The sequence below is a fragment of the Pongo pygmaeus genome, chromosome 16 (genome assembly GCF_028885625.2).
Source record: "Pongo pygmaeus isolate AG05252 chromosome 16, NHGRI_mPonPyg2-v2.0_pri, whole genome shotgun sequence".
Classification (NCBI taxonomy): Eukaryota; Metazoa; Chordata; class Mammalia; order Primates; family Hominidae; genus Pongo; species Pongo pygmaeus.
This window is the reverse complement of record NC_072389.2, coordinates 38662898-38688247: the sequence shown is the minus strand read 5'-3', so window position 1 is coordinate 38688247 and position 25350 is coordinate 38662898. Positions and strand designations below refer to the sequence as shown.

Genomic DNA, 25350 nt, shown 5'->3' with positions numbered 1-25350 from the left:
ACTTTAATAAGGCTAAAACTAAGAACATGAGGAGTTAATGGACTTGACCATGGTCACGGGAAGGGCAAGCGACAAAAATGGGATGAGATCCTTTATCCTCGAGTCATAGGCCAGCTGCCAGTCAGTGTGTGAGAGGGAGTGAGTGTTCAGGGGATGAATGCCCCAGATTGAAACAGTAGTTATGACCAGGGCCAGAGGACTGCATTCACTAGAGAGTAAAGTGTTGTCCCCGTGGGGCAGAAGCCCTCTCTACAGGGAGAGTTGCACACTCCATGGGAAAAGACAGGGTAACAAAAGTCACGGATGCAAGAGCAATGGGAGGCACAGAGTATTGGGGACCTCCAGCAGGCTAAGTGGATGCAGCTGGGGCAGCTCTGGAAAACAGCAGCAGAAAAGCTAAATCTAAGGCTTGAGTCAGAAAATCTAAATCTAAGGCTTGAGTCAGAAAAGAGAAAATCCAAAAGGACAGAGAGGAAAGATTAATTCTCATAAAGCACCAGCGCTTTCTCTTGGAGAAAACGATTCGATAACTAGACACATTTAATCAGCTCCCTCCACCTGGCTAAGAGGATCTAGCTAATATCTCCATTTCTAAACTTCTTTATTTGAGGCATTTAAAAATCTTGTAACTTTATAACTCTTCATGAAAGACAGATAAGGGGGAACAATCATGGCATGATAAACCACAATAGCAAATATTTACCAAATACCTTGTAAACGTCAGGCTTAGTGCTCTACAGATACATCTCATTATTATGCCAATTTTACAGATGAGGAAACTGAGACCTAGAAAGTGGACTTGCTCAACATCTGCTACCTGGTAAACTGCAGAGTCAGCATGTGAACAAAGCTGCCTGAGCAGGAGTCCATAGCAAGCAACAGGGACTGAGGCCAGGATGCCTGCTTTCTAATTGTCATCTAAGCTAACTTGTTTTGTTATCAGTTACATTGCTTTTCAAATGATTTTCCAATGTGTCAGGTAGTTCACCTGTTTGTCTCTAGATTGGACAGATGGAGACCCATGACCACAACACGCTCCAGGCCCCTTAGAGGAAAAGGTCTACCTGTACACAGCTCACTACATGGCTTTCTAGAATTCACCTGGATAAAAGGACCCACTGGGCAAGGTCACATGGCATTACTATCTGTCATAAAGAAGGATTTCCATTTTGCACACAGTTTAATTAACCCATAGCCTCAAATGAGACTGGAGAAGAAGAAAATATAATAAGAGGGAAAATAATACCACCTCTCTACATGCATCCTAATAGATATAATTATGCTGACAACTCTGAAGAGGTTTGAGAAGAAAATTTGCAAAAGGCACAGTCTTCAGCCAAGATGTATATAGAAGTTCTTGTCCCAGGAAAGAAATGGCAAGAATATATGCATTTACATTTTGTAGAGGACCCCCAGTTCTGATACACTTGGTATTATAAGGCCTCATACTGGTTTTCTGATTAGGAAGAGGGAGAGCAGGGGGGTAATCTTATAATTCCAGGAGATTGCAAAGAAACCAGCTCTCTCAAAAATCCAAAGGATAGATCCATTTTCAATCCATTTTAAACTAAAGGAAGACATAAAAGAGAATAATAGCTACCAGCAAGGGAAAAGCTGACATCTTAGAGAGAGGGAGGCAGATGACCGCTCAGACCATTCCTGGGGTGTTTCTGGGAGTTTCAATCCAGCAGTACATGTTATACCCATTCCTTTCCACTTCTTGCTAAGCCTTGCAAAGACAGAGTTACAGGAGACGACACAGAGATGGTCACAAGCCTTGTAGAAAGCAAAGGAAACAATAGGCCACGCTCCCCTGCCACAGCCACTTTCTGAAACACAAGACCCATCTGGAGAGAGAATGACAGGGGACCCTGGGTACCAGTGTGTGTGCCTGCAGATGGCAGTGACACTTCCTGCAGATAAGTTTCATTTTCTGCCTATTGAAAAGCTGCCAACAGAAATGAGGGATCTGTTAAACTCAACAGGTCAATGGGGAGGAACAGCCTGGGAGGCTGCCCCTGCAGATACCAAAGCTGTAGCAGGAGGCAGGATGTCCCTCAGGGGAGTGCCTGGCAGAGAGGCAGCACAGGAGACCACACCAAAGCCTCTTCAAGATGTCGCATTCTGAGGTCTAGCAGGATGTTCAGGATTTTATCTTCCTTTCCTTTAAACAGAGGGAAAGAGAAGGCTAATAGCAAAGGGTTTGCCTTGGAGGCTTCTGAGATCTCAGATACTTCTAGGTGACAACACTGAGAGCTGTGATGGTCCAGTCCAGGGACCAGGGGAGGGAACATTAATTAGAAAATGCTAATGAAGCAGATAAAGGCATATAATCTATGATGCATAAGAGGATGGAAATGACAACTTGTAAGTAAGCCAGAGGTAAAAACAGCCATGAACTACAATATCTATCCCCACTGCTTCCCCAAAAGGGCAAAAGGCTTCCCATGGCCCAGCTCCCACTGGGGTAATGACTGAAATCAAAGCTGACATGCTGGCGACCAGAAGAACACAAGCAAGTAGGGCATTCTGCTTTACGGGGTGGGGGGAGGTAGGCACTACAATGCATAAGATGTTTTATTTTCAACAGATGCTTTTCTTAACAACACAAGGCAAGAATTTCTACCTCTTTCCACTTGACGCAGAGAGAAGAGAGATGCTATGTGATTATTCCAGGCCTTTGAGCTACTGTTATCAAAGAATGGCACGTCGACTTCCTTATAACTACCCTTCCACCAACTCACAAGCCATTGCAGAACTGAAAGAGCTTTCCAATTATCTTGTCTCTGTGTTATTAAAGGGCAGTATGATACGACAGTATAATGTGCTAACACATTACAGTACAATTCTATTATTAAACAGCATCCTAATAATACTTTGATATTCTGAAGGTCAAATCACATCCCTGTACACAACAGGCCTATGGGACATTACTTTCATTACAATACAGATGCTCTCCAAAAGCAGGGTTATGCTCAAATGTCCCTCCCCTTTATAGTATTCCTGTGCTCAAACCCCATAACGGCTCCTCATTTCCTAGAGGGTGAAATCCAAGGGTGCTTGGCTCAGAGAAAACAGTAGTTTCTTGAACGAAAAGGCTGAGTCTCAGTATTTCAGCCTATAATCTGCACCTTATCTACCTTTCCAGCTTCATCATCCATACATTCCACACACAAATCTTCTACCCTTTCCTATAGCTTCCTGGAGCCACAGAACTACTCTTGTTACATCCCCTGACAGGATTAGCCTTCTCCTTACACATAGACATCTCGTATTCTTTAGTTAACATGCAATTCAAATCCCATTCATACAGACTTTTCATTCTGTATTAGTCACTTGCCATTGATAACTTACTGCTCTGCATTATTATCATCTTTTTTACAACTAAAAAATGAGCTCCTTAGTACTGCTACTACTCGCATCTGCATACGCTGTAGACCACTGCTCTCATATTTCAGTGTGCAAGCAAATCACCAGAGTGTCTCATCAGAATGCAGATTCTGATTCTGGTCTGGGGTGGGGCTGAGACTCCTCATTGCTAACAAGCAGACCATACTTTGAGTATCAAGGCTTTGGACTTTACAAAGTTCTTCTAACTCTGCACAACATATGAGATTCTCATCTCCTCCTCAGAGTTCAACAGACAAGTAATCTCTTCCAGTTCACACAATAGCAGAGCCTGGAAAAGGCCCTGATTTTTGGACTCTTTCTACCCCAGAGAACGACTTTCTTTGGAGATGTGCCTGAATCTCCTAGGCTGTTTTCCTCCTGGCCTCAGAAGGAGGGCACTGCATGAGGTGGGTACTTGGAAAGCACCTGGTGGTCCTTGTACACTGCCCTGATGTCCACCCACAGAAATCCTCTCCTTTGCCTCTGAACCAGCACACAGGCCATTCCTTCTTCTGGCAACATCATTCTCACCTGTCTCCAAAAACAGAGTTACTTCTTTAAAATTTTGATTTTAAGCCTCTTCGGAAGGCATTAAAATATGACCCCATTTGACTTTAGTCATTTGTCTTTTTAGGAAAATACAATGACTTGTAAGCATTTTATTTCTCCAAATATTTGGCTCTTAGAAAAACCTTGAAAGGATGAGAACACATGGACACAGGAAGGGGAACATCACACACCAGGGCCTGCTGTGGGGTGGGGGGAGGGGGGAGGGATAGCATTAGGAGATATAGCTAATGTTAAATGACGAGTTAATGGGTGCAGCACACCAACATGGCACATGTATACATATGTAACAAACCTGCACGTTGTGCACATGTACCCTAAAACTTAGAGTATAATTAAAAAAAAAAAGAAAAACCTTGAAAGGTACAGTTGGATATGCATACTTTAAACAATAGGTGTCTGGAAAAAAAAGTGCAAAAGTCATTTATAAAGCTACAAACGCTCTGTAAAGAGCATGTATATTACATACACACAGTTACATGTATTTGTGCTCTCTTGCCTATCCAGTTGTATCGTTTTAGCTTTCTAGGTAGGAAATATTTCTTTCTGTAAAGTCTCAGAAATTTAGGGCTACGAGGAGCCCTCATCATTTACAGAGAGAAAAATGAGTTCCCAAATGGATAAATAAAGTCAACTAAGATGTCCTGGGTAGGCAGGAGCAGAGGCAGGGTGACAGTCCAGGTCTCCTGTCCCAGAACAGCCCCCTTCTCGTCCGTGAGGAGCAAATAGTGTGGCAAAGCACCAGGCATAAGGGCATTCACACAGCAGGTGTTAAGTCATTGCCTTTGAATTTTGTATCTGGGAAGAACATTAGATTTTATTTCATCACTCCTTTTATTCTCTGATATAGATGAAGAAAGTAAAGCCCAGAGAGGTCAAACAAATACTCCTTGGGAGCCAATGAGCTTGTTAGGAGCAAGTCTACTGACTCGCAGTACACTCTTTCCCCTATATACCAACAGTCTTGTGTACATAATGTAGTTATATAGACAAGAAATACTAAGCTCTACTTCCTCCTTTGTGTAGCTGGAAGTGTGCCCCTGACTGTGGTCTATTCAAGGACATTAAAAAATGCAACTCTGGTTTGGTTTCACAGTGTGTCTGAATTTCAAAATAAATTCTATTTCATTCAAGGAAATAGCTAAATCTAACTTTCGTGTTTCAATGGTTCTCTTCAAAGCATCAAGTTCAATTACTCAAACATGCAGACTGATAATTCAAATCAGAATAAAAGGATAATTCTTTAATTCACTGATTTTTCTCTCCTGTCAAGGACATTAGTCATATACAATAAGCATTTTCTTTGTAATACTGGGAAACCTGGAGAATCTTAAAATGCCAAGACACAGGGCAGGGAATTAGCTTCTTGGTTAACCTATCTGAGAGTTCAGAATCTATATGTATGCTGCACACACCAACTATCACTATTATCTCCCCTAATTCTTTGAAATTGCTAGTCTATGGGATCGTCTTCACCATTAGGGTTTTCAAATATGCAAAGGACAGTGTAGACCAAATAAGGAAGTAGAGCAGCTCGCTCAGCTCTCCCTGTATTTTCCTCCAGGCTCCTGGAGCTGGGGTTGGCAGAGGGTGTTAGATTTACCATTCTCAATCTCGTAGTCAGCGAAGGCAAGTTCAGAGCCTTTGTTGGTGATCAGCAGCTCCCCATTCAGTGTGAAGATCATTGAAGCATCATCCAGGTTAATCATACATCCGACCACATCCCCTGGCTGCCAGGTACGCCCAAAATACCCACTTCCTTGATGCCAACGCTGGCCCTAGAAAACAAGACTCTAGGGCTTAGAGAAATGGAGTTTCTAGAAGCCCCAGCAGCTGGAGAAATGACCATATCCGCAGTATCTTCTAACTAGTAGTGGTACATGATTTCTAGGGGGCACTCAAGGATAACCAACAAGGAGGAGTGGTCTATGTTATCAATGAAACCAAGACACACAAGGTAGCCCAAGTCTCTTGATTTCTAGTCACAGCTATGGCAATAATCAGGATTCTCTCTAGGGAAAACTGATAAGATTTCCTGACATACTGGCTGCACAGTGATCTTTGTGTCACCTCTGGAGTGGAGTCAATGGGCTTGGGTGCAAAAGCAGATATGGAGGTGACTGTAGAAAGGATTTGGGGTACAGTGCCCCCCTTCAACAGAGTGAAGAGCAAAGAAACAGTCACCAGGCGATGCTCATTCAATGTCTACATTAGCCAGTGGTGGTGGCCACTCACTTTGAAGCCAGAGATCCAGTAATTTGAGCTTACAGAAAAATGTTTGGAGAAGGAAAACTTGGTCTGAGGATGGGTGTTTGCTAGATATATAGACTCACCCTGTTGCCTTCAAACACAAAGGCTTGGTCATCGGCCCCCAGCTCGACATCAGGCCGACAGCCTGGCCTGGCCCAGCCGACTCGCATGTCTCCTCCAGTCACCACCTCAAACTCAAAATACCACTTTCCAGATCTCACTGCATAAGATCGCTCTACCCGGAAAAATCGGATCTTGTCTATGCTGACCTTCTCCACAGCCGAGTCAGCTATTGTGAGAAGGAAGGCGAACAGAGGGTGTGGAAGGGAAAGAGAGAACATAGACCTTTAATAATTAGGTAGCACTACTCAAAAGAATTTGATGAGAACATCTAAGACTGACCATAGGTCAACTACTATCCAATATGGCATTCTGTTCACGATGATCGTCATCATCATCACCATACAAGCTACCACTGACTGAGGGATTGCTTCATAGTAGATCCTTTAGAGACCACTTCTCAGTTTTCCCTCACAATAATCCTATGAGGTAGCTAATATTGTCCTCATTTTACTGATGAAGAAATTCAGGCTCAAAGAGGTAAAATCATTTATTCAACATCACAGAGCCAATGAACAGAGGAGCAAAGGTATAAACCCAGATTGGACTTCAAAACCATCCCCTTAACGACTTACAGTTCTGCACCTGTGGTCTACTATGCCTCCTGGGGCATGGGATGACAATAACAGGCTCATCAATTTTAAGCTGTTGTTCAGATTTTAATCCGAACAAGCTTTTAATTTGGAGATGTGATTACCTGATCTAAAAGTAAGCTGATATTCACACATTTGGAAAACAAGAGAAAAAAACAGTGACTTGGTTTTTGATCAGGTATTCTGAAAAGCTCAGCTACCCTAGAAGATAACCTATTCCTTGTGGGAATAAGTCATAGAAGTGCTCATCGCAGAAAATCTGTCAATGGGATGACGGTTTATATCAAACATGGTCTCCCCAATAATTAAAAAAAAAATCACACCATTTAGTCTAGTGCTCTTCAGCCCCAATACTATTTCCAATAGTACAAGTTAGACCTATTTGAAGTTAGGATGCCCCAAGAAGAGGACCTGTTTAGTAAACTGGGGCCAGAATAACCACTCTCAACTCATTACCTAGTTCTTGGTCTGATGGCTCAATGTTATACCCGTAACCAACAAAAGTGCGCACAGCTTCCCGCAGGCTGTCCCTGTTTGACTTCTTGGTACGCTCGTCCAGTAATGCATATGGCACCAGACGGGGATTTCTTTTGTTCTTCAAATCCTATGTGAAGCCAGAGAAAAAAGGTGCCAAGAAAACATTTCACCTTCACCACAGCTCACCCTATTCACATATTCCCAGCAACAGTCCTGGCTTTCTGGCTGCTCTAGGTCTATTAGCTCTTCCCTCAGTGCCTTCACATTTAGCAATGTACATATTTGCCACTTCTCCTCCAGATTAAATGAGTATAAATGGAAACATTTTACTAATGCTCAAAGCTAGCATTAAAAAACCCTTTTGGCCGGGTGTGGTGACTCATGCCTGTAATCCCAGCACTTTGGGAGGCCGAGGTGGGTGGATCACTTGAGGTCAGGAGTTTGAGACCAGTCTGCCAACATGGTGAAACCCCGTCTCTACGAAAAATACAAAAATTAGCTCGGTGTGGTGGCACATGCCTGTAATCCCAGCTACTCGGGAGGCTGAGGCAGGAGAATCACTTGAACCCGGGAGATGAAGGTTGCAGTGAGCTGAGGTCACGCCACTGCACTCCAGCCTGGGCGACAGAGTGAGAGTCTGTCTCATTAAAAAAATAAAACAAAACAAAAAACACTTTAAATAACACCAGTCTGTGAATAAAATGAAGCATCACAGAATTGGTTAGAAACCTCCATTCCCAAGGCAAAGCAGCTGGAGATTTGTATGATTTCCCTATGGAAGATCATGTCATGATTTAAGTTGCTATAGCCTCCTCATGACAGCTTAATAGCCTTCATGGAGAAACATTGGAAAAGGTGGCAGAGCCACAGTGTGTTCATTTCATGGCAGAGGACACACATTTGTAGTAATGTCCCTCTCAGTTCCTTAGGAGGAACTAAGAAGACAATAGGGACAATTGTAGTGATAAGTCACCCAAACTCATATGTATAACATGCTGTTTTGAACCTCTTCACTCCGCTACTCCTCCTCCCCCCAGTTTCCATAGTTGTGTTCTTCCTGGCTTCCAGATGTGTGGCTCTGGTATGAATTAACTAAAGTGCACATAGCCACTCCTGAACATCCCTGATACTAACCCTACCACGGGTGATTACTAAGATGAGAGAAACCATCTCAAGGAAAGAGGTGCGCCAGGCGGTTTGGGGCTAAACTCTGTTTAATTTCTTGCTGTGCTCTGGCTTTCAAGCTGCCTCCTGCTCAGGCCAAGACGTCTACCCAGAAATCGTTGGCCCAATGGACTGAAGTAAGGAGGCAAAAGCTTTTGGGCAGGCTGGTTTGCTGCTGTGCTGAACTAGCTTCTCCTCCATTTCATCCTCACCAGTAGATATGTGGGACTATTCCAGAAATACTGCTGAGCTATGATGTGACTATTACAAATTCTGTCCAGCCCCATGGTTCCATAAACAATGAACATACTGAGGTGTGAGGGATAGAGTGCAAAGGCAACCTCTTCCTTCTGATCTAACACACACCAAAGCAAAATGGCATGTGGATGATCATATCTTCTAAGTTTTCCAGCATGCCTGACCCAGCATTTCTTACCTGTTGGATGCCATAGGTCCATCCTTGTTTTATTCTGTCTTTTGCCCAAACATTGTGCGCATTTTCTGCAAGCTTATCCACTAAAATTTCTTGAGGAGGTAACAGCTTCACATCAGACAAATCCAAAGGGGCTGGCTTATAGCCGTTGGACATCATATAGCTACAAGTAAATGTAAAAGTATACATTTTTAACAGATCTCCATGAGTTTCTCATTCTGGATTTTAGACCAAGAGCACATGGTAAGAACGCTACGCAAATAAGGCTACAGTCACAGGTCCCACTCTTCGGCTGAACGAATAGCTCAGCTCTGTTTCAAGTCTATAGATGAAGCCCCCAATCTACCATCCTTCTTCCCAACGTATGTAACACATTTCAAAGAAGACTTGAAAAAAGCAGATGGTCAGTACAAACCATCTTTATTTCTACAAAAACTACTTCTGTTCTCTACAAATAATGGGCACATTCAGCATGCTGCAACATTACCAGAAGCCTGTCATCCCACTACAAAAACACAAAAAGTCAAAACCAGATTGGCAAGAACAAGACCTTGAGTCAAATGTCTCCTTATAAATCAGCACAGAATAATCACTCAGTCAAAAAGTAAAGGCTAAACTTGTACTTTTGGAATTAAAAAAAGAATGATGTCAGAGAATTTTTGAACTTAAAGTGATCTTAGCAGTTAGCTGTCCAGTCCAAGAGTCACAGCCTCAAATGTCTGTAAGTTGACTGATAATGGGAAGAAGTGGAAGAGCTCTACGTAGACACATTGTGTAAATGCAGAAGACTAGGGCACACTGTGGATGGAGTGAAACCTCAGGAAAGCAGATGGTCGTAGCCATGTGGGAATATGAGTTTAAAGGTATCTATGGCCCTAGGGCCACTGACTGCCTAGGCCAGAGCCAGAATCCAACAGTGATGAACCACAGACCAGGGCTCAATCCATCCAGGACCTCTGAGCAGCATGAGATGCAGGGTCTATTGTAGGTAGGTATAAGATAATGTTCTGCATCCACCTTTTCAGGATGCTGCCCTTGGGCAGAGTCAGGATGCACTGACTGTTGCATCCTGACCTCAGCAGCTCTGGCCAGCAGCCTGTTCCTCCACTGCAGCCTGTCAGATGTGCTTTTCTTGGTACTAGGAGTTGCGTGTGTGAGAGTGGATCTTGGAAGTTTAAGAGGAAAGAAGGGGGAAGATAAACATTTGATTAAAGCTGGCACTGCTTGGCTCCTAAGTAATAATGACACCTGTGTGTGAATCCATCTGCACATCTGCCGGCATGCATGAGAGCAAGCAAGCAAGGGAGCCAGTGGATGTGCCACTGAGCAAGCATTTGAATGTGCAAGGACAAGAAATGTGCAACTGTGTCTGAATGTAGCGGGAGAGAGGCAGAGCAGGACACAGGCAGATCTAGGGGGTCAAATGAATGGTGGCAGAGATACCCCTTCCACAAAGGACTTACAAGGCTGGTCCAGGGCCAGAGGAGTGACTCTCTGTCATGGCTGAGAACCACTTTTAAGCTTTTGTGCTGAATGGTATTCTTATAGATCAAAGACAGTGCATCCATCTGACCTCCTGGCTCAAAACTAACAATATTAGTGTGAGGTCCAGGTGGAAGGGGCAAAGAGAGGGAAAACCCTGAAATACTTCTTCACCAGGCTTCTATCTGAGGGCTTCAGTGCCATCTAGGAAACAGGGGAGCCCTTCTGAGCTGGTTCTAGCAACTATGTGGGCTGTTGTCTGTCTTGGTACCACCCTCCTGGATTAAAAATCCAGGCTGAAGCCTTAAAGTCTTGAACCATTAAAAAAAAATCACCTACTTTTTGGGCAGTTTGACCTTCTTGAGATCCTCCTCAGCAGCTAGGTTAACATGAGCAATGTGGCACCCCAGGGCCAGGAGGGTTCTGTGACACAACAGAAGGAGAAGACTAAGGTTAACTGCAGTGTTAGGAACAGCAGGAACCCTAATTCACATCCGAGTTGAAAACAGACAAGAGCCATTCATTTAGACCAGGGGTCAGTAGACTTTTTCTGTAAGGAGCCACAGAGTAAATGCCTTAGGCTTTGTGAGCCATATGTCTCTGTCACAGCTACAACTCTGTGATTACAGAGCAAAGCCAGCCATAGGCAATATGCAAACCAATGAGCTTGACTCTGTTACAATAACGATCTATTTACAAAAATAGGTAGCTGGTCTGATTGTCCCATGGGCCATAATTTGTCAACTCCCCATTTAGATGATAGCAAGCGTAAGATTACGAAAGAGAAATTTGTTAATTTCCCCTCTTGGAGACATTTTTCTGTTTTATAAATTTGCATTATAATTATATGCCTCTTCTAATTCCATGGAACAGATAGAATTCTAATATCCAGCTCACAGGTCAGCAAATATTTACTGCATGATGCCTGTAAGGGCACGAGCTGTGCTTAAAACCATGAAGTACAAAGCCGTACCCTCAAGAGGTGCCAGTGTAATTGAAGGTATCCCATGTGAGCCTGTGGGACAAGGGACCTTACGGAGCATCATTATGCCAACAAAACCACAAAGTTAAAATGTTCTGCAGTGACAACTAGAGAATAGGGAAGTACAAAGACAAGAGAACAGGTAACAAGCCCCCATAGAATTCAAAATGGGAGATGACAATTTGGGCTAGAGAAGTTAAAGTCTAAATTAGGCCCATGGGTAGCATCACGGAGAAGTGAAAGTTATTTTAAAATTGAATTTTAGTGTATCAGATCAGGTTTCCCAACGGGTTTTAGAAATGCTTTATTTTTTTTCCTTTATTTAATGTGAACTGCAGGAAGTACTTGGTCCTTTGATTCTAGGTTTCTTTTCTGTCTCTTACTTTTTCCCCGTCCCTAGCAAATAGCAAATGGTTTAAGAAATATAGTCAATAATAATGGTGGATGGTTATGCTAAATCCTCTTGTGACATGATTCATCATGATCTCCTCTAATTTATCAGAATGTGCCATGTTTTCAGGCAGGAGACATATCTTTGCAGTTTAGTTATAATGCATTAAATCATCTACTCATTGTTTGTAAAACTTCAGCTCAATTAAATACTCACTTTAAGGTTTCAGTTGACATTTGCAGGTTATAATTCTTCTCAGTTTCGGGGAGCTTTGAAAACTCCACAAGGCAAGGGTGTTGTCTTTTATTGTCATCTCGTATCTAGGTGGTGACATAAGAAAGAATGTGATTTAAGTTTTGACAGCTGGCACTGCATGGGAAAACAGAACAGAACATAGTTTGAAACATGGCCCAGGCAATCCATATCAGGCAAGACAAAGACAGCAACTTGCTAATCGGCAAACAGATGATCTCTCTAGTAAATGAGACACACAGTCTCCAAGTTGCCAGTGGTTTGTGCTCCGTGGATTTATTTCTAGACAGGCATCTGCATTTCGAACATACTTTCCGAGAGAAGCAGTGCTACATGTGGCAGCCATGCTCTTGTTCCTCCAAAATTCATGTAACCATAACATTTCTGAAGAGGAACATTCTTCAGTATAGGACAGGCTACAGAATCTGGACCAGTGTTGTGCAGTAGAACCAAAAGTCAGCCACAAACATGAAGCACCTTTGTAATTTCAAATTTTCTAGTAGCCACATTAGAAAGTCAAAAAGAAAAGTTGAAATTAATGTGTTTTGTTTAACCTAATAAATGCAAAATAATCATCTTAACAAGTAATCAATATAAGAAATTATTTATGAGATATTTTATTTTTTCCCCCACACTAATCTTCAAAATCTGGTGACTATTTTACACTTTTAGTACATCTCAATCCAAACTAGTCACACTTGAAGTACATGTGACTCATGGCTTTGTATTAGACAGTACATTTCTAGACATTAAGTAATTAATTCATTCATTCATTCAACAAACATTTGTTGAATGCCTGTACTACATGACAGACCCTGAGCTAGATATTAGGAGTTCAATAGTGAAGTCATCCTCATGTGAGAACATTTTATGGTAGCTGTATAAATACACAAGTGTGGGAGTGCAGAGACCCTGTCAGTAACTAAGCTGAAATGTGTGTCATTTGAGAGAGTCAGCGTTATAGGAAGCTTCAGAACTCACCTATCCTTCTGCCTTCAGACGTGACCTTACACAAATCATGGAACACAGTCAATTTACATTCTCTCTGAAAAATGATTTCTAGTGAAAGATTCCCTATCCTCCTGAGTGTCCATTAATCTTAGTGACACATCTGAAAACCATATTAAACAAGTTCTGATTCAAAACAATGAATCAGCCACTTTTCACTATCCACCCAGAGATGACAACTTTTTTTCTGAAGGAGAGATGTGAGTATTCTGAAGCAAGTGCTGAGAAACAATGATATATCCCAAATAAAATAAACCAGTATTTGGGAGTAAGAAAGGGGAGACACTTCTGGTTCTGTCTGTGAAGACCTGGTCTCCTCAGTGTTGCTAAGTAGTGAATGCAATGAAAACTAGGCATGCAGCAGGAAGAACGGTTCCAGGCAACAAGGCAATCCCATCCTCCACCCCAACCTGGCCCTGAGACACATACCTTGCCGAAAGTCCAGCCAAGTTCTATTTTATTCATTCCCCAAAGCTCGTGGATGTTTTCAGCTAGTCTGTCTCGGATCTTTTCTAGGTGAGGTGGCAAAACAACCTAAAGGAAAAGGAGCAAGTGAAAAGAATCGATTGTTTTGAAAGCTATCATAAAATCTATAGGAGTTGGGCACCCCATTTGAATTGGCACATCACCCAGGAGGAGCTGCAGTATCCGACCTCACTCTGCCTGACCCACATGCTCCCAGCCCTCCTCTCTCTTCCTTTCTTGGCTTCCTCTCTGCTCCTTGCTGTCCCTCTGACCATTGCCTCTTAGTCTTTTCTGTAGGTGTATGTGTTGAATGTTCTTCACATGTGAATGCTTGCCTCACCTTATTTCCTCTCTACATGTTCTCTCACCCAGTAGATGATCACTCCCAAGTCAGGCCATTTCTAACCATGGTCTCTTTTGAAGTTTAAACTCATGGTTCCAGTTACCTACAGGACTTGCCATTAAAGTGAGCTCAATATGTTACCCAAAGCTGAATTCATTATTTTTCCTTCAAAATCTTTTTTCTCCTCCTGTTTTTATTTTCTCTTTTTATTGCATGGCCCCATTACCTCTTTAAGCCTGGAAGTCATCCTATTATCTTTCCCTTGGCACTACTCCCCCACCTAATCAGTCAGGAAACCTACCATGTTCATTTCCTAAGTGTCCTTCTGAGGGATCCCCTTCTCTCCATTACTCAACCTTATTATTTTCTCCCTGGACCATTCCAAGAGCCTTATAATTGGCCTCCCCAACTCCCCACTGATCTATCCTCTACACTGCAACCAGTGGGACAAGTTACTACAAAAAATCATGTTGAAACACTCTCTAGTGTCACCCAAGTGTTCCTTGACACTAAGACTAGAGGTATTAACCACATACACAGTGCTCCTTTAGTTCTCATCACAGTCTCTACAAACACATCCTTTTCAAACTTCTTGAAATTCTCCCAAAAGACCACACTGTTTCACAGTTCTGTGCCCTTGCATATGCAACCTTAACCCTTATTAATACTCCCCACCATACACATCACACACACCCCCCACCACACACCCTTCCCTGGCACCTGGCAAATACCTTCAACATTTATCCTCCTGCATTTAGTTCAAATGTCACCACCTTTGAGAAGTCTCCCCTGATTACCTAAAGGGAGAGTTCCTCTGTATTTTCCTGGTGTTTTGCTCCTATCTCTCCACGGAGGTCACAAACTGGGAGCCTAAGTTTTGTTTCCTCTCAGATTTTTTATTATATTATTTTCATGTTTATTGGTTGACAATCCATAAGAAATGGGAGACTTCATATAAAATTCCAGATTTCTAGTTGCTTTCGACAACTTAGAAGATGGCTAACACTGGACCCATACTTTTGCCTGGCATCTGTCAGCTGGAGCTGAGAACTACCCATCCATTTGAGGAGGACCTGCGTGCTTGAGTGTCTGTGACTTTTCCAGGTGCATGGTACAAGCTGTTGGTGGATCTACTATTCTAGAGTCTGGAGGATGGTGGCCCTCTTCTCGCAGCTCCACTAGGCAGTGTCCCAGTGGGGACTCTATGAGGGGGCTACAACCCCACACTTCCCTTCCACACCACCCTAGTAGAAGTTCTCCAGGAGGACCCCACACCTGCAGCAAACTTCTGCTTGGACATCCACGTGTTTCCATACATCCTCTGAAATCTAGGTAGAGGTTCCCAAACCTCAATTCTTGACTTCTGTGCACTCATAGGCTCAACACCACGTGGAAGCTACCAAGGCCTGGGGCTTGCACCCTCTGAAGCCATGGCCTGAGCTGTACCTTGGCCCCTTTTAGCCATAGCTGGAGTGAAGTGGCTGGGTCACTGGGCACCTAGGAACTTGGTGCACAAAGCAAGTTTCTAGGCCTGACCAAGAAAATCATTTTTTCTTTCTAGACCTCTGGGAGGGGCTACTGCAAAGGTCAATGACATGCCCTGGAGACATTTTCCCCTTGTCTTGGTGATTAACATTCGGCTCCTTGTTATATATGCAAATTTCTGTAGTGTGCTTGAATTTCTCCCCAGAAAATGGGTTTTTCTTTTCTATTGCATCATTAGGCTGCAAATTTTTCAAACTTTCATGCTCTGCTTCCTCTTGAATGCTTTGCTGCTTAGAAATTTCTTCCCCCAGATACCCTAAATCATCTCTCTCAAATTCAAAGTTCCACAGACCTCTAGGCCTGGGACAAAATGCCACCAGTCTCTTTGCATAGGAGGAGTGACCTTTACTACAGTTCCCAACAAGTTCCTCTATCTCCATCTGAGGCCACCTCAGACTGGACTTTATTGTCTATATAACTATCAGCATTTTGGTCAAAGCCATTCAACAAGTCTCCCCAATCAAAACTTTACCTCATTCTTTTGAACCCTTGTTGAGGCCAGCATCTTCTAGAAAGCCCTGTCTGAGTAACACACATGTTTCTGATTACTTAAGTCAGGAGAGGCAGCCCAGACAGGAGTCACACTCATGCTTCTACTCCCTGCCTGCTTGAGCACCAGCAGCCCTGCATCCATGGAGAAGCTCCTTCAGACCTTGGCCTTCAAGCTTCTTGTCTATGAAGGAGTCCAGAAAATGCCACAGTGGTATAAGGATTATTTTGAGCTGAAGACTTTGAAAAACAAACGACACAGGAAGCGGCTTTTTCTGGACTCCTCTTATCTGCCTAAAAAAAAGAGCCCCCCAAAAGAATTCAACAATTTTTTCCCAGGGGAGATTGACACCTACCACCAGAGAAAGGTCAGCATCACACCTAAAAAGGCTCTATCACAGAACTATCGTATCTCCTATCTGTTCTCCTTAGGAATCATTTATCTCTCCCCAAAGACACTTATTTTCCCAGAAGTGCCCTTCTCCCCACCTCCTTTCCCTATTAAGATGGTATAAAGCTCCAAATTCTAACTTCCTCCCTGAGCCACATTTCTTTGTGAACTCCATACCAGGTGATTAAAATGTTTTTTTCTCTTGCTAATCTGTCCATATGATTTTAATTCACAGGACCCCAAAAACAGAACCTAGGAGGGTAGAAGAAAAGGTTTTCCTCCCTGACATCTAGAATACACAGGACCTAGATGATCTAATTCTTAGACTCACCTCTAGCTCACGACCCCCTATTTCCTATCAACATTCTCATTCCCCATTAAGGTACTCTGTGAAGCAGGCAGAGAAATACTGAAATGCTATCAAAAGTGATATAGTTTGGCTCTGTGTCCCCACCCAAATATCATCTCAAACTGTAATTCCCACATGTTGGGGGAGGGGCCTGGTGGGGAGTGACTTGATCGTAGGGGCAGCCTTCCCCCTTGCTGTCCTCATAATAGAGTTCTCATAAGATCTGATGGCTTAAAAGTGTGGCACTTCCCATTCACTCTCTCTCTCCTGCTGCCTTGTGAAGACGTGCTTGCTTCTCCTTCACCTTCTACCATGATTGTAAGTTTCCTGAGGCCTCCCCAGCCATACAGAACTGTGAGTCAACTAAACCTCTTTTCTTTATAAATTACCCAGTCTCAGGTAGTTATTTATAGCAGTATGAAAATGGACTAATACATAGTCATTAGCCACAGGAGGTAAGAAGCAGACTCATGAACACATACACATAGATGAATATAACAGGGTCCTATGAATATTATGGGAAAAATGCATGCTAGAGAAAGTCTCTAGGCTAAAAGAGCTATATTGGGGAAATTATTAACCCCAAGTGCCTTAGAGGCATGGTCTCTTTTCATTTATTTTCTATAACATCTAGAATGGTGATTCAAATAGCCCTGCTGTGTAGAAAATGCTGAAAGCTCTTGCATGCCCCTTGTAATATCATGTGAATATGTCTCTCTCAAATTACAGACCCTGGAGGGAAAAGAAAATATCCATTTATCAGCACTTCCAGAGCCCTCCACGCTACTCCCTGTTTCTCTCCATTTTATTTTCCAACTCTTCTCCTACATGCTCCTCCCTCTTCCCAGAGCCCAGCCATATGAGAATATGCATTGCCACCTGTCTATATTTCTACTTTGTGTTTTTACTTCTAGGCCCTTATTTATACCATTTCTTTTATATCACCCCTGGAGACCCTCCCCATTTAAGCTTTTTAAAGGCTCTAACTGAATTCCACCCTTACCACACAGACTTCTAGAAACATTCCGGCCTAAAGGATTTCTCTAGTATTTACTGGTGCATACTGTCCATTTTGCATTTATTACATTTGGCCATTTAAAAAAATAATACATTTGCTTCTTACATCTTTAACTTGGTTGAGAATTCCCAGAGAATACATAAATATTTCTGTCTATCCTTCACAGAATATCACACACATATCAGGTGCTCAACACGTTCACTGATTGAGAAATCCTTAAAGACCCAGTCGACGCACGTGGTGAAAATGTGAAGAATAATAGTTGTTCACATTGCACAACAATTCTGGAGCATGGATATTAAGAAAGGTTCAAAGACAAGAAAGAAAGAAGTATTTAACTCTATTGCTTCATCTGTATCGGTTGCCTTCTGCGGGCAATTTGAACCTACCTGACTGGTGTCTATGGGGCATGGGATGAAAGAGGCTTGGGAGAGGAACTGGGTGGTACCCAAGAGATCTCTAACGCCATCAGCATCACGTTTATATTCTTTGACAGGCTCCAATCTCATCTTCTCTTTTGGAAGTAAGGCTTCATAGCAAGGGGCATAGCCAGACGGAGGCAGGAACTTAAACTCTCCATGACGTCCACCCATCAGGAAACGTACTCTGTCATTTGAAGACAGCAGAAATACAGAGGTTAAAAAAAATTGCAGCCCAGGTAAGTGAAAATTAAAGATCAATCCCTACCTCCCACCCTCAACATAATTTTGTTGAGAAGTGAATGACTTCAGATTAACCACAGCAAACATCCTCCCAGTATGTAACAAAGCAGCAGAGGGGTAAGTGAGCATCAAGGCTGATCCTCAGCTGACCCAACATGGCTAAGTTCCTAAACATTTATATACATAAACCACTAGGTTTTTAGAATCAAGTTTATTTGTACTCTAATAGGTAAATAATTACTATAGATATTACGTAGCAGTATTGAAAAACATAACAGTGATAATGAGATTATTCTCTGTAAAGATCATATCAAAATTACAGTGTGATAACTTCAACACTTCTTGAGGGAGATTATCCACACATCAGTTAAAGAGAGCATGACATAACTATATGGAGAAAGTAGTAAAATCTTATTTTAATATTCAGGGGAAGAGACTAAATAACATCACAGTATTAATCACAAATGGTACTTGGCTGGCGAGGTTACTTAAAAATGTTACACTGTGGAGGCCGCATTTCCCTGAAGCAGCCATATGGGGGCGACTGTGAGGAGGCAACCATGGCTGCATGGGCACAGATGGGCATCAAGAGTTTGCTCACTGGGATCCCAGTGTCTTTCTTAATATCATCCTCCTGATAGTATCCAGTCCTGACACCCTGGTCCACCTCCTGCAGTGCTCACTGGGACTTCCCAATGAAGTAGGGAAGGACACTAAAGGTCTCACAGTAATAGCAGGCAGGCTCTGATTACCACCACGCAGAAGTCTTTCAATATTGTAATTCAGCATTCTGGCTGAAAGTCAGCCTCATATATATGGGTTAGGTTAGAGTTAGATTGGACCCTAAAGTTCCCCATGCAAAAAGGAGAAGGTGAAAGTAAGCTATTTCAAAATGATACTTCATATGATCCCAGGTTTATAATCAGAAATAGAGCTTTCACAAGTCAACTGCAACCACATTAAATTGATGAGGAAATACAACCAGTTTTCCATAATTAAAACGTGGTGAGATATGGAGCTCTGGAGGTTCAACAGTAATTGAACACTGGAAAAAAGTCAATATATATGCAGTGTTTATGTACAACATTCATTCCCCTGCCCTTCTCCATTTAATAAATCTTTACTGAGCCCATACAATTAGCACTTGCTTTTGTACTGGGGATTCAGCAATGAACAAGGTATATGGCATTCCTGGTGTCACAGACCAGGTATTCTAGCAGACAAATAGACGTAATTACTGATTGGGAGACATCTGATGGGGTTTTAAAAAGGGAGATGTGAAATCACTCAGGTAAGGGGTTGGCTGCTAGAGATGGTGTCAAGGAAGGCCTCTCTGACATGTGAGCTAACTCTGAGGGGTAAGGAGAAACCAGTGAGCTCAAGATCTGGAGGAAGAGCATTTCAGGCAGAGGAACAAGTGCAAAGGATCTGAGGTGGAGAAGACCTTGGGTGGATCAGATTAACAAGAAGGAGGGTGGCGTGGGTGAGAACACCATGAGCCCGAGTGGTAGGGCTGTATCAGGCAGGGTCTATGAGCCCCGGCAAGGAGGTAGGATTTTATTCCAAGTGGAAAGCTGCTGATGGGTTTTAATGTAAGGAAATATAAGATTCTCCTAGTTGCCCTATGCAGATAGATCTGGGGACCAATGGGGAGGCTCTTGAAATAGTCACAGGGAGATAATGGTGGGTTGGACAGAGGTGATCCAAGCAACCACACCCAGTTTTGTTTTGGAATTAGGCTTGTTCAGAATTGCTCATGGACTGAGTGTATGTGTGGAGGGGAATGAGGTCAATGGAGAAAAGTTATGATTTGGCAAAACTTTCACAACAGGATACTTTCCAATGGGCCTCACTTCCTTTCACTGGAATGTTCTGGTAGGGCAGCCTTACAAGATATTATCAGTGTTGGCTGCATAACTGTGATGGTGGAAATATCCTAATCGTGAAACTGGAAAATAAAGCCTCTTTAAGTAAAGAGATGCTAAGGTTTTTTTCCTTCCCAATAAGAGCAGACACTTTATCTGAAAAGCATTTTATAAAATGCTGTTTTAAAATTAATTATAGAAATCATACGAAACCTCCCAGTTTCCTATTTTAAGGTACTCAATAATAATGATATAGAGTTAGAATCACAATTGTCCCTTGTGAAGCCTCCTACATTAAGTGTTACATAATAGGACACGATCTATGTGTATTAAGAATTTGAACAATGAAATTAAAACAAAATTGAGTCATTAGCCTGCAGTATTACTAATTTAGGGAACCTCAGGAAATAATGACTAAATCTTAAAATTATTTGTTGAGAACTTCCCAATTCGATTGCAACATAACAGATTGTGTTACTGACATATGGAAACCATGGGATAAAATTGGATCTTTCTGGGCAAAGAATTAGTGTGGGAAATTTTCTGCCTCTCTCTTCTCATTGAGCATCTTTCCTGTGAGCAGCTGAATGCCTAGTAGCTTGTACAGCAAGTAAGTGTATTCCATTACTCACTAGCATATGGATTCCAAGAACAAGTAAATGATCTCTTATGAGGATTTCTAGAGGAATTTAATTATTCATGAGCTCTCTTGCTAATTGTTGAGTTTCAAAATTTCTCTTAGGTTTTAAAATCTGCTGGATAAGATAACAAATCAAGAAAAGTAGAGTTTCAGGTAGCATTTAATGAGAACAATGCTTAGTTTTTATATTCAGTTATTAAAAGGAGACTGACCATTTGGTTATAAATCTGAATCTTATCTTCTCTAATGGCCACATAAACTGTAAAATAAATTAACACAGGCAGGAATCAGTGTTTACTGCATACAGAAGCTTTGGTCTTTAAACATCACCGTGTAGTGCTTCAGTGGGTAGAAGAAAAGGTTCTGGATTGCTTCAGAAATCCTGCAGATCAGAGTCCCTGTGCCCTCAGCAGGCAGACTGAACAGACGATGGTCCAAGGTACACCCACCACCTGTGGCTCCTCCCCTCACTGCCTGTGAACAAACTGCCCAGAGTCTGTGAGAAGGGACCCAACAAACTGCCACAAATATTGAAGGTCCCCTTCGTAATTTGCCCTACGAGATCCAGATTGATGATATCAAAGGTAATAACTAGGGAGATACAATTCAGGTTTGAAGGGAACGACCGAAAGAAGGTAACAAAATACTTGAAACTCACTTTAATTATCTGAGTATATGAAAGTGGGCTCCCCTCTGTCTCAGAGTTTTGGTTGAGGTCCCACAGTTAGATGTATGAATCCATAATTCAGAGGATGCTAAATATTTTCACATCCTAAAGTGAAGTGCTGAGTCAACTATGTAGTATATACAAAAGAACTGTGAAACCAATTCTATCAGCCACAGCCTATCACACACCTCTAGATGGATAAAGGAAAGAATTCCTTTGGAGAGAACTTTCAGAGTCAGGGAGAAAGGGAGAAGCGTTCTCCCTTTTCGGAAGCCAAATGATGAGGGTTTCAAGAAACCACGTAGAAGCTTGACAAGTGTCCTCTGGAGTTTACTGAGGGACACATTTTCCTGGTGACAGAGCTGACAGCGTGAGAAACGGCTGCATGGAAAAGAGGTGCCCTTCTGCTCAGGGTGACGCCAAGGACTGTGCTCCCTAGAAGGCTATTTAAGGGCTCCATGAATGAGCCCACTGTCTGCCATCTTGAAAAGGGACTTCCCAGAAAGGCAAATGTCTGAGTAGAGATCAGAAACCCAGGGTCTGGGGGATGTGGGAAAGGGGATCTGGAGGGAGGTTTAGGGTCAGCCAGAGGGAGCAGCCAACAGAAGTGGTAAGGCTTGTGTCAAAAGAACTGTGGTCAGAAGTTCCCAGCCTGAGGCTAAGAAAACTACAAAAGGGTCCCAGAAAAGAAAGAGGCAGCAACTGTACAACTGCTACACAAAGACTCAATGCTACCTGACAATAGCACTGACTCCATCAGACATGCCTACTCTCCAGTCATCTCTCCCGGGGGCTCAACTCTAGAGGGGTCTGCAATAGGAGCTGGCCAATTAGGGAGGGGCAGACCAATGTGGACAAGCAGCTGCCTCATACTGCAGGCCCAAGCTGGGGGAGGGCTCAAGCTGTAAACTGGATACAAATTTTGATTTTATATTCAAACAGACAGAACTTTGAAATTACTGACAAAATTGTTCTTGTTCCTAAAAGTAGTAATAAAAGCTACAGGACCTACCTGAGAACTTGTCCAGAGCATGGAGTTACAGGGGTAGAAGAAGAAACAATAAAGTTAAACCTACCAGTCCACTTCTCTCAGTAAATGGGTTTACCTGGCACTTAATGTTTATCTTTTAAATCCTTTGCCTCATTCACAAACGAGAAATGTCCAACTGGAATGTAAATCTCCCCTCTCTACATGTTTTCCTCCCTGGCTCCTTGAGTTCCATGGAATCACCCAGCATCCCCAAAATGTTAAATTTAAAATAAAAAAGAGAATTTAAGAACTGATTTCATTACAATTAGTTCCTCTTTATCCTCAGATTTTTCTCTACATTAATGGATTTTAAAAATCAAATTCATTAATCAATTTAATCCGTTCCACCACAGCACTTGTATCATTTTCTGGGGTTCTTCCTATAACTCAGATGTTTCATCAGCTCTCAAAGACTTTTTCCTTCCTAAAGTGTTTACAGTAAGCGACTCTGTCCTTAGATTCTTTCACCTCAAAGATGAGCAATAGCTTCAGTAAGAGCTGCCTGGGAGTAGTGAAGTTTTGGGATGTGTAGAGGAAATTTTTATTTACTTGACTAATTTTGAAAACACAGGACAAATTATATTGAAAAATCTCTGCCAGCATTTTCAACTTCGTCTTTGAGATTTGTGCATTTTTGCTTGTTAATTTGCAGGAGAGATGGGACTACCTATTACAAATTCCCAGATTTGAAAGATTGACCGATTAAGAAAAAAATTTAGTAAAAATCATGACAAAGCTGTGCTGTGCTCAAAGGGGGTGACTAACTTTCCTTTCGTTGGCTATCATATTATTATTCAGAGCTTGCTAGCAAACGTGTAAAATCACTTTAGTCTTACTAGATGTCTCATTACTGTTATCTGCTATTGAATTCCTCCCAGAGAGCTGGGATAATGTTTCACAGAAGAAAAGGATACAAGCTGTGGTTAAGAGGAGAAAGAATTAGCTAGCTTTTGCTGACCTGAATTTGACTCGTAAGTCACGACTCATAATTGCATCTTTAGCCCGTATCGCTAAGACTGGAGAACAATCTGAGTTATGGACATTCCCACATTCATATTTCTTTCTGGCTAGTGTTTGATGAAAGCTCAGGGCAATCCAGCCAGTGCCCATCATGTTCTCTGAAGAAGTATATTTATCTCAGCAATAATTTCCACAGCACTGACCACAGCAAGCTGGAAACAGCTAAGCTGTTGGTTACCTGAATTTTAGCCAAGTCTGGAGAATACCAACAGAAAATAAAACCACAAATACTATCTTTGGATATGGTTATTTTTATAAATTAGAGCTGGCAAAAGAGTTATGTAAGATGATTAAATAGATTTATGGGGAGTTTAACTATAGCCATAAAATATATTCTATGATGACTAACTCATTAATTTTCTGCAAAAAAAATTAGCACCCAAATTTCACTATATACTATGGCTTTCTGTATAATGCTTTCTATCTGATTCATGCCATTTGTGGGGTGTATATAAGATCAACTTTTAGTAAGAGCTTCCTGGCATCTAAGTCATTCAACCTTTTCAGTGGGCTACAAGGTACATATACCTCATCCCAAATTCTATTCTATAATGAATATGGTTGTTACACTGGGGGCCTACTGCACTAATAATACTGTCTAAACAGACCACATTAAGAAAACTATGGAGGCATATTCATTAAGAGAAAAGAGGCTATGACATTGATTTGTAGGTTTTGTCAGTAATTACTCATGCTAACATTGACTTCACTGTGGGTAAATCTAATTGAAAAAGATTCTTGCTCTTCATGTAGCTTTGCTCTTCGATGACGGCTGGCAGGGACATCCTAATCAGGTATTATTAAAAACATAGTTTGTAAGTATAAAAATTATTTTTAAAATTCAAGACAAGGATCTCAGTAAAGACCATTAAACAGGAGGAAACAGGACTGTGAAAGAGAACTCAAACCTAATTTAGAAGCCATACAGAAGTTAAAAATAAATATGAGAAACAACCCTGAAGACTTTATGATGGGAGAAAAAGAATCTCTTTCTAGATGGGCATAACACTTTGCATCTTGCTGGGAGAGATGCTATAAAACCAGGCAAGTGTTCTATAGTATTGGGTGAAACAATAATTTCTTTTCAATTTCATTATAAAATACATTTTTTTTTTTTTTTGAGTCCGAGTCTCACTCTGTCACCCGGGCTGGAGTGCAGTGGCGTGATCTCTGCTCACCGCAAGCTCCGCCTCCCAGGTTCACGCCATTCTCCTGCCTCAGCCTCCCAAGTAGCTGGGACTACAGGCGCCCACCACCACGCCCGGCTAATTTTTGTATTTTTAGTAGAGACGGGGTTTCATCTTGTTAGCCAGGATGGTCTCGATCTCCTGACCTCATGATCCACCCGCCTCGGCCTCCCAAAGTGCTGGGATTACAGGCATGAGCCACCGAGCCCGGCCAATACATTTCTTTTCAATAAGATACTTTAATTAACTTGGAATTCATATTGTGGTTTCTCTTTCTAGCTCTTTGTTCAGCTGAACTAAAGTAGTACAGAGAAGAACTGCTGGGTTTCAGCACCAAACCATACTTTACCAGTTGATGTAAGAGTAACACCTGGGTTGTAGAATAACCAATCGGTTTATTTTGATTTATAAGCAACTGGCTAGCCCCCAGTACAGGTCCTGCACTGACCCTGACCAAGGTCATCATGTGATGCACTAGAGGCATTTCAGTAAGATGTATTTCCCAACTACACAGGCCCTGTGATTCCACCTCCCTTCAAATCACAACATGCTGTGAGACCCGAAGCCAGT

The 25350-nt window shown here is 42.1% G+C and overlaps 1 protein-coding gene across 1 annotated transcript in view; it reads right to left on the bottom strand.

The window, feature by feature from the left end:
* The window catches only part of RYR3 (ryanodine receptor 3), a 566641-nt gene that overhangs the window by 226860 nt on the left and 314431 nt on the right, over positions 1-25350 (bottom strand). Inside the window, exons 20-27 of the mRNA XM_063652550.1 lie at positions 18099-18315; positions 13539-13643; positions 12066-12169; positions 10816-10899; positions 8998-9157; positions 7377-7524; positions 6291-6496; positions 5561-5735 (exon numbers count right to left, since the gene is read on the bottom strand). Of these exons, the coding sequence (XP_063508620.1) occupies positions 5561-5735; positions 6291-6496; positions 7377-7524; positions 8998-9157; positions 10816-10899; positions 12066-12169; positions 13539-13643; positions 18099-18315 (1199 nt within the window). The remainder of the gene's footprint in view (positions 1-5560; positions 5736-6290; positions 6497-7376; positions 7525-8997; positions 9158-10815; positions 10900-12065; positions 12170-13538; positions 13644-18098; positions 18316-25350) is intronic.